Source organism: Psammomys obesus, unplaced genomic scaffold (assembly GCF_907164565.1).
Source record: "Psammomys obesus unplaced genomic scaffold, mPsaObe1.curated_primary_1811, whole genome shotgun sequence".
NCBI lineage: Eukaryota > Metazoa > Chordata > Mammalia > Rodentia > Muridae > Psammomys > Psammomys obesus.
Genome location: NW_026594311.1, coordinates 3,025,264 through 3,042,222, shown reverse-complemented (window position 1 = coordinate 3,042,222; position 16,959 = coordinate 3,025,264). Strand labels below are relative to the sequence as shown.

The following is a 16,959-nucleotide window of genomic DNA, read 5'->3' as shown; positions in this document are numbered from 1 at the left end:
TGTGTGTGTGTGTGTGTGTGTGTGTGTGTGTGTGTGTGTGTGTGTGTCCCTGACAAACTGTGTGGTCTCACTGCCCCGATACCATGCCTGCTCAGCATCACAACATTCTTCCCCCCTTCTCCATCCTCCATTCTCTTTTTGTGTGTGTGTTTCTTTATCCCTCCCTTCTTTGGTCTCTTGTAAAACCTCAACATCACTGTGCCTCCCTTTAGGCCTTGTACCTCTTTTTTAAAATACCTGTTTTTATTTTTCAGGTATGTGTGGGTGGGGGGTTGCCTGCCTGCTTGCCTGCCTCATCTGTTACTGGTTCCTATGGAGGCCAGAGGGGATTTCAGATCCTCTGGAGCTGGCATTACAGTCAGTAGATGTGAGATGTCTGACATGGGTGCTGGGAACCGAACTCGGGTCCCCTGGAAGACCAGCAAGATCTCTTAACCTTTGACTTAACCCCTTAACTCTCAACTCACCAGTCCCTGACCCTCTTAGGAAGGATAGAGATGAATGAGCCTTCTCCCTCCTTCTGAGGCTCCAGTCCTCTCCCCACTCCTGTGTACCATGATTTCTTCATTCACACCTGTCCTCTCAGCATCTGCTCTCTGGCTCCCTATGTCTTTCTCTGCCTTGTGCATCTGTCTTCCTTTTGGGACCTCACCAGCTTTTCCTGCCTTCTCTCTGCTTTTCCCATCTCTGGATTATTCTTACCTTTAAAGGTCTGTGCTGATATGAAAGAATGGGGAGCAGGGTACTAGTGACTGAAAAAAAGGAGAGAAGACACATTTAGAACCAGACATCATGAAAGCCAACATTCTCTCTGTGATAATTCAATGGCATGTTGAGAGTGAAGGCCAGAAATGGCAAAGTCAGCGGCTTTAAGTGACACATCCCAGACTGTACTGCAGGAGAGGACCTGGAGACAAATACGGGGTTCGCTGTAAAAACTACACACTGTTCTCTGGTTTCCATTCCATCCTGACAGGGGACCACAGCTAATAGCACCATACCTGAGCACCAATCAGCTCTGACTTTGCAGACTAGAGAGTCACCCTCAACCAAGACTTTGCAGCCACCTAGTTTATCTCTGTCTTTTCATTGACAGCAGCTCATCAACAAACCTAGATATGACAGAGTCAAAAGTCAAGGCCAACCAACTGGGCCTAAGACACAGGGCAGATCAGCCAAAGAAAGTGAGACTAGCATCCAGTTTAAGGCTTCACTTGGGACAAGGAGGCAAGGGCATTTTTGGCGCAAGTGGTCCTAGTCCCATCACTTGCATTTTTCCTTCCTGGGTTGAAGGAAAGTCGGCTTGATGCTCATCGTACTCACTGGCTTTCTACACCGTCCCGGGCAATTACCCCTCCTCTGGGCTTTGGTAAAACGAGGAACTCGTCTTAGTGGATATCAAATCAAGCTTCAATGAGTGGAGGTAAGAGTAACTAGAGGGGACACTTGGGTCATGCTTGTCTGGGGCGGAGGGAATAGGAGAATGGCTTCATGGCTCTTAAGTTTGTCCTAGAGAAAAATGTCCAAGAGCTTTACAAAAATTGAAAATGTGTAACTCTGAAATTGTAAGACTTTAATTAAGCCTCACAGCAAATGCTCCCACTCCCCCACTCCCACACCGGCCCTCACAACCAGTGGGAATTCACAGTTGTGTTGTTAGGAGGGAGCCAGTCTAGAGTCCCCTCTTTCCCACACCTCTGTGTCTGCTTCAGCCAGTCCACATATGGGACTTGGTGAGAGCTGGCACTTGGATTCCTGGGGCCCTTTTCCCCACCACCCAGCTCCAACCCAGGGCATAAACAGGAAGTGCTGGACACCCATGCAGCTCAGCAGAGGGTCACCAGAGAACCAGAGGAACCCAACGCCAGTCTCCTCCAGGCTGGCTGGCCCCAGCCATGTGATCTGCCTGCTGCTTACCCACCTTTTCTTTGGCAAGTTTCCTGAAGAGAGGCACCAGCATATAACTGGAGCACAGCTCTAGGACAGAAACTATAAACCCAAGTGCTATAGGTGCAAAACAGGCAATGTAAATGCCTGAACCCAGTCTATAAAAAAAAATAAGAATTGGGAATTATGTAAGGAAGCTCCCACTCTATTCAGAAGGAGTGCAAGAGCCAGGGATACCTACTAATTTACTTCTGAGTATAGAAACAAGGGGTGGATGAGGCCAGATCTAATTCGTGATCCCGAAGGTCCAGTTTTGTGTTCGTAAGTTCAACTGTTTAAAAACGTTAGCTGTTAATTAAAAAGTAAAAACTAGACAATCCGGAAAAAAAAAATGTCTGTAGGTTATATTCGGCCTGCAGGCTCATTAAATGGTCTCTGCCATGCGATCTTAGCATGAGGCATGATGCTTCTTTGTTGAAATTTTTTAAATAAAGTCAAGGTAGTTTCTGGAGTACTAGATGTCTCTGTGGTGGTTCACAAAACAGAAAGTTGAAACGAATCTAGGAAACCAGGCTATCACATGGTGCCAGCTAAAATGGGGTGGAGGTGGGGGTGGAGGCTGTAGGAGTGGCTCAGCCAGTCACATGCTGGCCATGCAGGTGCGATGGCCTGAGCTCAAGCTCCAGAACTTACATTAAAAAGCCAGGTGTAGGTCAGGGGTTAAGGGAACTTGACCCTTTTGCAGAGGAGGAAGGTTTGGTTCGTCCACATGGGACGGCTCACAACGCCCTGTAATGTTAACTCCAAGAAATAGGATGCCTTCTTCTGGATTCTTCGGGTACCCCCACGTGTGTGACACGCACACATACACTTCTTAAACCAAGATCCTAATCTTTATCCGTGTAAGACTTAGCAACTTCTGCAGTCCCGAGGGAAAATGGGAAGTGGGGAAAGCAGCAAAGGGACACAAGCCGAGGAGACGTGGATGCATCACAGATCCAGACCAGAATGGCAAGCACATTGCAGAGCCGCCCTGGACTGCCCCTGACACTTGTACCGGTGCCATCCAAACTACAAATGGGAGTTACTTCTCGGCACCCCCACTTGCCAACCCAAAGCCTCACGAGACTGTCGGTGTAAACGAATAATGGGTACATAATTGCCCTGCGCGCCCCTGATACGCTCAGTGGATCACGTGTCTGAAACCTCTCTAAACAGGAACGATCAGAATGCTGGAGCTCAACCCGTCCACCGTGACAGAGTTCACTTTACTGGGCTTCACCGCCAACCCCAGAACCAATCCTCTGCTCTTGGCTTTCTTTTTAGTCTTTTACCTGCTGATCCTCTTGAGCAACAGCCTCCTCATCACCTTCATCCACCAAGACTCCCGCCTTCACACGCCCATGTACTTCTTCATCGGCGTCCTGGCCACACTGGACGTGTGCTACGCCACCACCACGGTGCCCCAAATGCTGGCACATATTCTCAGCAGGAAGCGGGCCATCTCTTTTACAAGATGTGTTGTCCAAATGTACATCTTTCTCCTCTTCGGGGTCACCGAGTCCTGGCTTTTCTCCATCATGTCTGTGGACAGGTATGTGGCCATCTGCCACCCGCTGAGGTACAAGGTCATCATGAGCCGTGGGATGTGTCTCCTTATGGTGGGTATCTGCGCTGCCTATGGCGTGGTGGGAGGCCTGTGCTATACTTACTTTTCTATGCGACTGCCCTATTGTGGGCCTAATGAAATTGATCACTACTTCTACGAGGTCCCTGCCGTCCTGAACTTGGCCTGTGCAGACACGTCCCTCAGTGACCTGGTGGACTTCATCACAGGCTTCAATGTCATCGTGGTCCCTCTCTCCCTCATCGTCATCGTGTATGCCAACATCTTTACCACCATCATGAAGATCCGCTCAACCCAGGGGAGGATCAAGGCCTTCTCCACCGGCGCCTCCCACATCACTGTGGTCACTATGTTCGCCATCCCATGTATCATCACGTACACGGGTCCCAGCTCTGGCTCCTTATCAAACAGTGGCAAGAAAATGGCCCTCTTCTAGAACATTGCCACAGCCTTCCTCAACCCCGTCATCTATAGTTTAAGGAACAAGGACGTGAAAAGGGCCTTCCGCAAACTGGTGGGATGGAGTGGGGCTCCAGAGCGACACTTTAAAGCCACTTTATTCATGAAACTGTAAGTCGTACTTACAGTCACTGCCTTCCCAGGGACTCTTCCGTGAGATGTCATGCATGACTCCATAAAGACAGCTCTTCACGCTGGCCCAGGTCGGGGAGGAGCAGGAGCCTCAGATGTTGACTGATGCTGCCTGAGACAATCAGGAAGGAAAGAAAGGTTCAGGAGTCAAGAACCTAGACATTACTGCCAGGCAGACCAGGGCTGGAGAATTAGGGTTTGGGGTTGAATGTGAAACGTCCCCTGTAGGCTTGTGTACTTAAACACTTTGTCCCCAGCTGCTAACACTGTTTGGGAAGGTTATGGGACCTTTAGGAGAGGAAGCCTGGCTAGCGAAAGTCACTGCTTCCTGTTTTGTTTTTTTATAATATGGTCACACACACTGTCCCACCAAGATGTCAGGACGTGAGGAATCACAGATGCATACTCTTGTCTGCATGGAGCCACCTGCCACCATGCTTTCCCCACCATGGTGGACTGTGTCCCTTCAACCTGTAAGCCCAAATGAACTCTTCCTCCACTAGGTTGTCTCTCGTCAAATGTTTTGTCAGTAGCAAGAAAAGTGACTAATAAAGTCTTACCTGTCACTAAGTATGTGTATTTCTCAAGTCACTTAACTATTGTGAGTTTTCTAATTCTTCTTCACAGGCAAGTTGCAACGATGACATGAGGTAACATATGAAAATATCTACTGGCCCTATTTTAGTTTCTTTCAGCAAGCGTTGTTACTTTTAAAGCGCTTGTTTTTAAGTTCTTTTTTATTTTATTTGTATTGGGATGTTTTGCTTGTGTGTGTGTCTGTGAATCACATGCATGCAGTGCCCATGAAAGCCAGAAGAGGGCATCATTTTCCCCAAGAACTGGAGTCAAAACTGGTGATGGGGAGTCACCTTGTGGTTGCTGGGAATTGAACCCAGGTTCTCTTCAAGAGCCGCCAGTGCTCTTAACCACTGAGCCATCTCTCCAGCCCCTCACATTTAATTTTTTTATATTCATTGCTGAACAATGAATTATCATTATGAATCCACTGTGACCCTCGGGCTCTGAAAGTGACTGAAGAGAGTAGAGGTAAAAGCAAGGGAAATGCCAGAAGCAGAAACTCAAAGAGACTCTGCTGAGAAGCAGCCCCCTGGCCCACCTTAGAGCAACTCTGGGTGTTATCACAGAGTAAGGGCTGCGGCTAAGTGTCTCTCTCTGCTTTTGAATGATGTCTGCTTCTTGTTTTTCTCCTTGCTCCTTATTTAAATAAAGTCCAATTTGGAAAATTACAGCCTGGTCTTGATGCTGTCAAGAAAAAAGGACTCTGTCTACCCAACGGTCAGAGAAGTGGGGAAAGTAGGAACGGTGTTACTCTACATCTGGGGAAAGAAACGGGAGCCAATGCGGAGCATGAAATCAGTTATTTCCTGAAGGAGGGACCTTCCTTCCCACGCTCTCCTCATTCCACATAGAAGCTTTATGAGCACAAATCACTGCTGTGGGTTTCATTGTTTTTAAACTGTATTTCTAGGCACTATCGCACCGATCAGGTTTTGCCTTTATTTTATTGACTAAGTCATTTATTTACTTTACATCCCAATGGAAACCTCTTCTTCCTCTCCTCCAAGTCACTCCATCTCCCCTTCCCTCCCCCATTCACCCCTCCTCCCCTTTTCCTCAGAAAAGATGATACTTTCCAGGGATATTAACCTTGGCATATCAAGCTTCAGTAAGACTAGGCTGATCTTTTCCTGTTAAGGCTAGACAAAGCAGCCCAGTTAGGAAAAAGGGATCCAGAGGCAGGCAATGTAGTCAGAGCTAGCCCCTGCTCCCACTTCAGAAGTCCCAGCTGCACAACTGTTACATACATGCAGAGGGCCTAGGTCTGTCTCATGCATGCTTTCTGGTTGGCAGTTCAGTCTCTATAAGCCTCTGTGGGCCCGGGTTAGTGGATCCTCTAAGTTTTCTTGTGGTGCCCTTCACCCCCATTGCTCCTTCAATCCTACTCTCCCACAGGATTCCCAAACTCTATTTAATGTTTGGGTCTCCACTGTACCACAAGGACATTTGCCCAACTATGTTCATAGCATCTTTATTCACAACAGCCAGAATCTGGAAACAACCTGGATGTCCCTCAACTGAAGAATAGATAAAGAAAATGTGGTACATTTAAGCAATGGAGTAATACTAAGCCACTAAAAACAATCACATCATGAAATTTGCAAGCAAATGGATGGAACTAAAAAAAGATCATCTCTGTTAGTGAGGTAACCCAGACCCAGAAAGACAAATATGTTATGTACTCATTTATAAGTAAATATTAGTCGTAAAGTACAGAATAAGCATGGTACAACCACAGACCCAAAGAAGCTAAGTAACAAGGAGGACCCAATAAAGGACACTTGGATCTCACTGACAAAGGAACTAGATTACACGTGGGGGGTAGGGAATTGGAGAGGGAGGGGTGGAGATAAGAACAAGAGGGTTACGATGGGGGAGGACAAAGGGATAGAATACTGGGAGAGACAGCTGGGTTGGGCAGTACCTCTCTGGGACAAGCTAGAAACCTAGAACAATGGAAACTCCCAGGATTCTATGAGGGTGACCTTAGCTAAGACTCCTAGCAGGGGAGAATATGGAGCCCAAACCAGCCATCTCCTCTCACCAGGCAAGACTTCCAATGGGACACCAACCCAGCCACAAAACCTTAGACCCACAATTTGTCCTGCCCGTAAGATGTACAGGGGTAAAGGATGGAGCAGAATTTGAGGAAAGAGACACCCAATAATGACTGGCCCAACTTGAGACCTGTGCCATGAGAGCGAGCCCACCCCTGACACTATCAATGCCATTCTGCTATGCTTGTAGACGGGAGCCTATCATAACTGTCACCCGAGGGGCTTCACCCAGAAACTGATGGAAACTGATGCAGAGACCCATGGCTTTTGCCTTTTCTTGATGATATAGAAACTCTGCACCTATCAAAAAGGAGGCGCCCCCTCATGTAGGAGGCCTAGAGACATGTCTTAAGTTAATGTGGACCCTCAGTTTTTCCCCTTGGTAGGTCCTTGCTGCCTATCAAGCCCCTTGCAGAAGAATGAGGAAGACAGGAAGAAAGGAAGAGGAAGGAAAGAAGGAAGGAAGGATGGAAGGAATCAACTCTGGTGCTCTGAAACGTTTAACATGAAAATGGTGACGTGTGTCGCCCCTCCATGAGAATCCAGGATCCCTTTGGGGAGCATGAACCAGAGCTGGCCTGCTGCATAAATAACTAAGCAAAATTAGACATGAGTGACAAACACGACCCACAGTGGCAGCACAGTTACATTGCTTCATTGACAAAGAAAGGGCTTTTATAAATTAATAAGAAAAATACTGGCGAGAGAGATGGCTCGGCGTAAAAAGGCACCTGCCACTAAGCCTGACAACCTGAACTCTAGCCCCAGAACCCACGTAGAGGAAGAACCGACTCCCAACAAGTCTTCTGCCCCCTACACAGGTGGCGTGTGAAATACAATACACTTTTAGAAAATGAATGCTTCAGAATATTGGCAACAGATGTTATTTATTAATTGATATTTTTGAGGAAGGGTCTCATTCTTTTTTAAAATTTTGTTTTAATTTTTTTACGTGTATGTTTCTCCCTCATGTATGTCTGTGCATCGCTTTTGTGCTGGTGCCCTCAGTGGACAGAAGAGGGCATTGGATCTTCTGGAACTGGAGTTACAGATGGTTGTGAACCATCATGTGAGTACTGGGAACCAAACCCAGATTCTCTGCAAGAGCAGCCAGTGTTCTTCAGCACTGAGCCATCTCTCCAGCCCAGGTCCCTTTCCTTTGAATGCAATAAAACACAAGTTTCATGGAGTGCTGGTATAAATATAAATTGATCTTTTGTAAGATGATTGTCATCATGTGTCAGGAGCATTAAAGATGTCTGTCCATGACCTTCAGCCTTGTAATTCCGTGCTTAGGACACCTTAGGAAGCAGGAGTCAGAAAAACAGAAAAAGCAGCAGCAACATTTCCACAATGGGAATCACAACAGGAAAAACGTGGAAGGAGTTGAAAACACCTCTGTAAGCCAGGAGTAGTGGTGTATGCCTGTAAGTCCAGCACTCTGGTGGACAAAGGCAGGCAGATCTCTGTGAGTTCGAGGCCAGCCTGGAGTCTCAGCAAGTCCAGGACAGCAAAGGCTACACAGAGAAACCATGTTTCAAAAAGAAGGAAAAGGAAAGAGGAAGGAAGGAAGGAAGGAAGGAAGGAAGGAAGGAAGGAAGGAAGGAAGGAAGGAAGGAAGGAAGGAAGGAAGGAAAAAAGGAAGAAAGGAAGGAAACACCTCTGTAATATGGAGCCATGTGTTACAGACACGTATCAGTATCCTACGTGGCTGTCAAATGTCACTTTGTTGTTATTCTGTAATGAAAACACTCACAGGATGTTAAGTGAACAAAAAGCAAGAACCAGCTAATGAACAGGTTGGGATCCCACCATCAACAGCCATTAACACATTCTCAAGACTGAAATTAGAAATTACATAGTAAAACTTGCAACAGCTGGAGAGGACCACTAAGTCAGCCCTTTTCCATCAATCAGCATGTCCCTGTTTGCGGTGAAGATATGCAGGATGCTATTGATATGAGAGATGTGGGAATATATAAAGCTCTCACTTCCTGAGCAGTGTTTCAAACCTAAGACTGCTCTTCGTCTAGTAATTAACTGATTGAAAGGTCCATCTCAGCGCCATGAACATGAGAGAATTAAAGCCATCCCCATTTGCAGAGATGACTATGTGCATCCCTCGGGTCTAAACTCAGGTCCTCACATTCACACAGCAAGTACTTCATCCACCAAGGTATCAGGTTCTCAGTATGTAGCCCTGGCTGGACCTGAACTCATAGACCAGGCTGGCCCCAAACTCATAGAGATCTTCCTGCCTCTGCCTCTAAGGTGCTGTGCTAAAAGGTCTGCGCTGTAACATCCCATTGATTTTTTTTTTCTTTTAGACAGGAACTCACTGTGTAGCCCAGGCTATCCTTGAACCCAAAATCTTTTGGCCTGTCTCCAAGTGCTGGGATTAGAGGGCACAGGACCACACAGAGAATGAAACTTATTTTTAAAATAAGAGAGATTTGTCATGATCCAGGCTTAAGCAAAGAATTTTTTAGACATTTACACCAAAACGTAATTCTATATAATAAAAAAAATTAATAAGTGACTAGACTTCACCAAAATTAAAATATTGCTCCATGAGAGAGACCCTTAAGAAAGTGAAAGGGCAGCGTAAAACTAAGTAAGGTAAAACATCTGCAAATCACATCTCTGACAAAAACAAACAAGACTTATCCTCTAAACACAACTGTAAAAAAATGTACTTGAAGGTCTGGTGGGCGCTGTGTCTCTGTAACTAAGAGTGCTTGCTGCTCTTCCAGAGGACCAGGGTTTGGGTTCCAGGACCCACACTGACCTGATCTCCCCACACACTGCACCCTCCCACACACGTCACACCTCTCTCTGTTTCTCTCTCTTTCTCCCTCCCTCCTTCGCTCCCTTCCTCTCATTGCATAAAAAATTTAAAGGAATATTTAAAAGTCATTTTCCAGTTTGCACAAACACTTAGAAAATAAATAGGATGGAAGGAAAATAAGCACCTATTATACACTCACCATCATGAGCTGTTAATCAAACACAAACGGACCCAATGGTACCATTGTGCTAGCCTGATAGATTGACTAAAGTAAGAAAATACTGACTTCACTTACCTCCGGGTAATACACAGAGCAATGGGAGAGTTCATGTATTGTCAAACTGAGTGTCCCATTGTCTAGTCTCTTCAGAAAACATACTGTCACATTCTGTTTGAAAACAACTTCATCTAGATGTAAATCGCATACTGTAAAGTTCATACATTATGTGTGTACAGCTCAGTATTTTACTATAGTCATAGAGTTTTATATCTATTAGTATAATATAGTTTTAGAGCATTTTCATTGTCTCAAAGGAAACTTCAGACTTACAGTTTGCTCCTCCATTCCCATCAGACTGCTAGGAGCAACAATTGCATGAAGCCACCTTCTCTAGTAAGAGAATATGCCTGTTCTGGATATTTTATATAAATGGGGTGACATGCTACATGAATTCTTGCAACTGGCTTCTTTAATTGATTTCAAGAAAAACCAACATTGTAGCATATATATTACATGGCATATTGTATGTATTATATATTGTGTATGTATTACATTATTGCATTTGTTCAGTTTTGGCACAAAATATATCCCATTGTGTAGGCATACCACATTTGATTTACTGTTCTGCTAGCAGGCTTTGAGTTATGATCTTGCTTTCTAGTTGTCATGCATAAAGTTGCTATGACCACAAGTATATACATTTTTTTAATATTTTTGTGTTTGGCCTGAGTGTGTCTGTGAGCAACAGGTATGCAGTGTTGTGGAAGCCAGAAGAGGGCATCTCCCCTGGAACTGGAGTTACACATACTTAATGAGTGCCCACGTGGATGCTGGGAATTAAATTTGACGCCTCCAGAAGAGCAGCCAGTGCTCTTAACTGCTGAGCCAGTTCTCTAGCCACGAGTGTGTACATTTTTGTGTGTGTGTGTGTGTGTAATGATGTGTGTTTTAACTTCTCTTTGATATGTATCTGGGAGTAAAATGGATGGACCACATGTAAAAATACGGACCACCATATCTCTCCACTGAATATCTGAGGAACTGGCGGGCTATTTTCAAAGCAGTGATTCCAGTTTACACTCCTCCCGGAAGTGTAAGCATTCTCAGTACTGCACAGCCTTCCGGTGCGTCTGTCTGTCTAACTGCAGGCACTCTGGCACACGGGAAACGGTATCTAACTGTGGGTTTGATTAAAATATTGTAAGCTGAAGTACACACATAACATATGCCCTGACAATCACATTCTGTGTATTTATTCTAGAGGGAAAAAAAATCCTTTTTCATAAGTCTGCACATGAGGGCAAGGGGGAAGCTCAGCAGACAAAGACACTGGCTGCCAAGCCTGAGTTCAGTCTTCAGGTCCCATAGGGTAGAAGAAGAAAACTGACTCCCATAGCCAGTCCTTCAAGCTTCAGTCCTTCATGCACCTTGGCCACACTTGCCCCTCCCACAATAAACAAGCAAAAGTCATTTTAAAACTATTTAAAAAAAGGAAAAAACTTTACATGAATAAATATCCATAGAAGTTTTATATGGAATAGCCAAAGAATGGAAACCATCACTATCTTTCCCAAACTATACTGTGGCAATATAGAATATACTGCTGCAAATACAGAAACATACTACTGTCACACATAGCACTTTAGATGAATCACAGGGGTTTTGAAAAAAACAGAGCCCCCAGCATCACATCTGTTTATGTCACATTCAAAAAATTAGGAAGTTATGCTAATGGAACAAATAACAACAGCATCAGTATCAGAGGTTAGAGTTGGGGACCGGATATAATGTTGCCTTGTGTGGTGGTGAAGTAGTTCTATTTCCTGATGGTGTTATATGAACCTGGGCTTATGATCAGTTTCCATAGGACCATATGCCAAGATGAGTGAGTGTAATAAATGGTAGCATCCCAGTACAGTCTGCAGTAAGTTAGTGGTGTTGAACCAAAGCCAACTCACTGGGTGCAATATGGTTTCATTCCGGAAGTCAGTCTCACTACAGGAAGCTGCATGAAGAGTGTTCCAGAAGGCTACTAGTCTTACAACCCCCAAGCCTTCAACCTGGCCCTTTGCCTATTACCTTGAGGAAAGCCCTTTTCACATCTTTATTACGAAGGCTGTAGATGATGGGGTTGAGAAAGGCAGAGATGACATTGTAGAAGAGAGCCAGCTTCTTGTCCTCTTCTGGGGAGGACTCAGAGCCAGGTCTCATATACATAACCATACATGGGATCGAGAACATGGTGACCACAGTGATGTGGGAGGCACAGGTGGAAAAGGCTTTGATCTGTCCTTGAGTTGAGCGGATCCTCAAGATAGCAGCAAAGATCTTGATGTAGACAACAATGATGAGGGAGAGTGGGACCAAGAGAAGGATGAAGCCTAGGATGAAGTCCACCCGGTCATTGAGAGAAGTGTCTGCACAGGCCAACTTCAGGACAGCAGGGACCTCACAAAAGAAGTGATTGATCTCATTGGGGCCACAATAGGGAAGAATCATGGCAGAAACAGTATATACCAGGGCACAGGTGATACCCCAGAACCCACAGAAAGCCACCAATGACCCACACAGCCAAGGGCTCATGATGACTTTGTATCTGAGAGGATGGCAGATGGCCACATACCTATCATAAGCCATGATGGCAAAAAGCCAAGACTCAGTGATTCCCAGCATCAGGAAGATGTACATCTGAGCCACACATCCAGTGTAGGAGATGGTCTTCTTCTCACAGACCAGATGTATCAGCATCTGGGGCACAGTGGTGGTGACATAGCCCATATCCAGAACAGATAAGACACTGAGGAAAAAGTACATGGGTGTGTGGAGGCGGGAATCCATGTGTATCAAGGTGATAATGAGCCCATTGCCTAGGAGAGTGATGAGGTACAGGACAAGAAAGACACCGAACAGAATACCATTGATCTTTCTGTCACTGGAGAATCCTAGAAGAACAAACTCGGTAAGAGAGCTGTGGTTCCACCAGAGGAAGTCCTGCATCCTCCTCCTGCAGCAAAGAGAGAGCAGGGCTGTCACTCATGAAAGAGCAGCCCCAGATGCTAACTAACCCTGCTGCCATTTATACAGCAGGTACACCAAATCCGAAGAGTAAAGTCAAGTATACATAGGGGGTCCCACAGAGCCTGAGACCAAAGTTTTAAAGAGACTTTTCATTTAATATGAAACAGCATGTCTTTCTTCTATCATGCAATTCCAGCTTACCCTGGGATGCCTGCATTATGAACCCCACATTTCAAAATGTAGAATTTGCAAAAAGAATGGGGGGGTGCCCAGAAAGTCTAATTTACAATTTATGGTCCATACATCTTATGAAAATGTCATGTGAAAGATGTCATGGGAAGAACTGGGTGTTTAAGAACTCAACATTTTCCTTTATAACTAACATCAAATGTCAAAGTCAGACCACATTTCAAGGACCATCCCCAAACTGGCCTTTCAGTTACGTGACAGGGATATGGTTTGAGAAATTTTGTCATTGTGTGGTATTTGTAAGGCATATTTATACAAACCTGGAGCATTTACAAATCAAACACTTGAAGCAGCCTCATGACTCAGTTGAAGCATGCGATAACCATGTGATATGAGAGGCTGCTGCCAACATAGCACAGCATGCCCTATGACACAGCGAGCCCTGGGACACCACCTGCCCCGTCCTCGTGAACACTGGGTGTTCTATGATAGTTTATGATACGATATGATTTATGACACAGGGTACTCCATACCACTCAATGGCAAAGTGTTCTATAATGCATCACGCTCCTCTATAATGGTCTCTGACACCATCTGCTCTGTGATGGTGTACTCTGTAAGACAGCAGGTTCTTTGCACTAAACATTTTATAGGTAGCAATTAACTTTATAATGATGATTTAGAGACGTAGACTAGCAAACCCATAACAATGACGTCATCCTCCATTATCATTTGCAAGTGCTACAAGGTGCACAGTGGGCCTAGTCTGAGGCTAAGGCAGCTTATGGAACTTTTGGCCTCTGGTGGATGTCTGCGTCTAGAATGGAGGACACAACAAGGGGTGCCGTGTGATACAGAAAGCCAAGGTGAGAAAAAAAATCTCAAGTAAAGGGAGGTCTTTGTGCCCCAATGTATGTAGATATCAAATGAAACAAGAGGCAAAAAGTTCTACCACTTCAGCACCTAGGAAATTCTGAAAGAATAGAACCAAATCATGCTACAAGAAATGAGTTTGGGATGGGGCTTTCCAAGACTCTGGCACAAGATGGAAAGGAGTCCGAGGTCAGGCTCTTCATGGTGAAGGAAATGCAGCTTTTCTATGATGTGAGAATCATGGCTCATCTAGTGATGGGAATTAATGAGGAAGTCTGAGAACACCGCAAAGCAACGGGCCAAATGATGGAGCTTGAATGTGGTGAATCAGGGAAGGGGAGAGCCACACTGCAGAGGGAGGGATGACAGCATCTTCGGAAGATGGCCTCTTTCGCCATGGCTGACCAGAGAGGGGTAAGGGTGAGCACAGATACAGAGCACTGAAATGTTGCAAAGTTTCTAAAACCAGTTTGTGTCAGACCTATGGATGCCTCTGACTTTTTCCTTTATAACATCCCTTATGTGCTCATTAGGAAAGCAAAAACAACCAAAACATATATAAAACCATCTCTGACAAGAGCAGCCATCTGAAACCAGCCAGTCTTGGGCTTAAATACATCTCTCTATTTTGACTGGTAGGTAGTCTGTTTGAAATCTCTCCTTGGATTCTCAGTAGTCACCTCAAACTTACCATACTCCTAAATGCTTTCTGTTTTTAGCATGAGGTTTACCTGGGATCTCCTCTACTGTTGGGGGCACCCTGCTGCTTGAGGTTGTAGTTCTTGGCTCTCTCAGACAGCCATTCTAAACTCAACATTAAAGGCAGGACTCCCTCTTTCCCAGCAAAGCCCCTTGCTCTCTATCTGGCTTCATCTGGAGAGTGTCTTTAGACACAGACAGCCCCTAACCATATTTGATATATGGCCTCTGACACAGATCCCTGTTAGCTATCCCCTCCCCAGGCCTATATGATAATTAGGTACTGTGTTTCCATTCACATGAAAGGAGCGTGCGGTTTAATGCAAATCAAGCATCCTTGAAGTGCCTACTTCCAACCAATTATGTACACCTATTCTTGGAGCTCCCTACGCACTCCCCAAGGGGTATATAACCTTTGTTCTCTGGAATTAAAGTTGAATTAGCCACCAGCTGGTTCCTGGGGTGTGTGATCTATCATCCCAGGCACGATTCTTATGCCCCTCCTGACTTGTGGGCTGCTGGGAGACAATCCCCAGGCAGAAGAAGAACCCACAATCTACAATGCTGTCTCCATCATTCATGCCGTAAAACTACTGCTGCAATCCCCTCTATTCCATGAAGCACTAGCTAGGTCCATGGTGGTGTTGTGCTCTGTGTCCCCCACCCCCACCCCCATCCCCAACCCCACCCTGTGGATCTTCAGCTCAAGTTCTACTCCCTGCAGTTCTCTCATCCATATTCACTTCCTTCCCACCTCGGTCATCTCATTAGAGAAAAATAATACATTTATCCAATTATTGTCTGCCACTCTAACTAAGAAGCTTTGTTTTATGTACTCCTGTGAGTCCAGGGTCAACCACTGTGCCCAACACAGCTCATTAAGTTGTGGAAGTGGACAGTGTAGTCTTGACTCTGCCCTAGGAGCTTCTCTGAAAGCATAAGGATGATCCTTTTCCTCACCAGTGGCACAAACACATCTGTAATGTAAATCCACCATGCCTGGAGCCCATGTTTAGAGGAATGTTAGACAGGTTGTGGCATGTAGAAAGATGCTGAAACAATGATGGGATAACTTTAAGCTGAAACTTTAATATGCTGAAACAATGATGGGATAACTTTTCTCTCCAGAAATTAAGCTAAGGAGTCCGCTGGCCGATCTCCAATGACTCTGGGTTTTTCCTTTATAATAACAGGTTTATTTTCTCAGTTAGGAAAACAAATACAACTAGCCACAGAACCATAGACAAAACCATATGCTGACAAGCGCAGCCATCTGAAACCAGCCAGCCTTGGGCTTAAATACGTCTCTGTATTAGTGTCTGGTAAGGATCGTGGAGGAGACTTGCTTAGCAAGGCCTCCAGATTTAACTTAGGCATAAATGCCACCAGGATGACAAGCCTCAGCCTGACTAGAGAAAACCTTGTTGTGCTTGGGGCTGCTAGTGGATATAAGAAGCCCAGAAACTCCTGTCTCTGTGGAGAGTGCCATGTTGACCCTAGCTAGCCAGTAGCATCACAGACTTCATTCTGCATAGCTCCCACCACGTTTATATGCTGACACCCTAACTCCCAATAGAATGGTACTAGAGGATGGGATCATTGGGAGGTGAATAAGGTTATATCACACACACACACACACACACACACACACACACACACACACACACGGGAGGGGCCAGGGGAGTTGGGGCAGATTTCACAACAGGATCAATGCTCTTATTAAAAGAAGAAGAAAAAAAAGGGGGAAACTCATGAGATTTGCAAAATTGGACTTGAGGTCCAGACCAACTTCAAGAATTAAGGACATTATTGCTTTCTGCAATCCCCTTATTGTCTAACTTCACCTGCTCCTATCCAAACGCCCAGAGTACCACGACAACTTCTCTATTGTCCGATCTCCAAGATCCACCCAGTCACTGCATCCATCCACATTTACTAGAAGAAATCTTTTTTAAATCAAAAGACTTTTTCCCATGGCTCGTGAATGTTAGGATATACACAATATAGTGTCAAATCTGAAAAAGAAGAGAAAAGAAGAAGGGAGAAGGGAGACAAGGCAGTGATGCGAACAGGCTGCAAAATTCAACCATACTGTCCCGGCTACAATGGAGAAAATCACTGCACGGCAGTTATCTACATGGAGACACTAAAAGAGGTCATCAAATAACTCTCAACCAGTTCTTCAGACTCTCCTTCTATGCTCTGTCCTGTCAACATGCTGTCCTGTCAGCCTTCCCCACCACCTACCTGCTGCTTCTGTCACTCCTGGGCAGGGCGGGAACAGGAAAGTACCCAGTGCTTTGACCCTGACCACAGCCCTTCCTCCTCCTGGTCTTTGTTGGCAACTGAAGGCCAGGTGTGTCTTGAGGGAGACTGATGAGGGTAGAGAGATGAGAGACAGAGAGACAGAAATAGACACAGACAGAGAGAC

At 45.3% G+C, this 16,959-nt stretch overlaps 2 protein-coding genes across 2 annotated transcripts; one reads left to right on the top strand and one right to left on the bottom strand.

Moving 5' to 3' along the window:
• The first annotated feature begins 3,116 nt into the window (after positions 1-3,116).
• LOC129685150 (olfactory receptor 2A2-like) lies at positions 3,117-3,950 on the top strand. Its single transcript, XM_055618560.1, has one exon. The coding sequence runs from the start codon at positions 3,117-3,119 to the stop codon at positions 3,948-3,950; it is 834 nt and encodes a 277-aa protein (XP_055474535.1).
• Positions 3,951-11,804: 7,854 nt separating this feature from the next.
• Positions 11,805-12,746, bottom strand: LOC129685141 (olfactory receptor 2A12-like). The gene has a single exon (XM_055618545.1). It carries the CDS (start codon positions 12,744-12,746, stop codon positions 11,805-11,807), a length of 942 nt encoding a protein of 313 aa, XP_055474520.1.
• Positions 12,747-16,959: the final 4,213 nt, after the last annotated feature.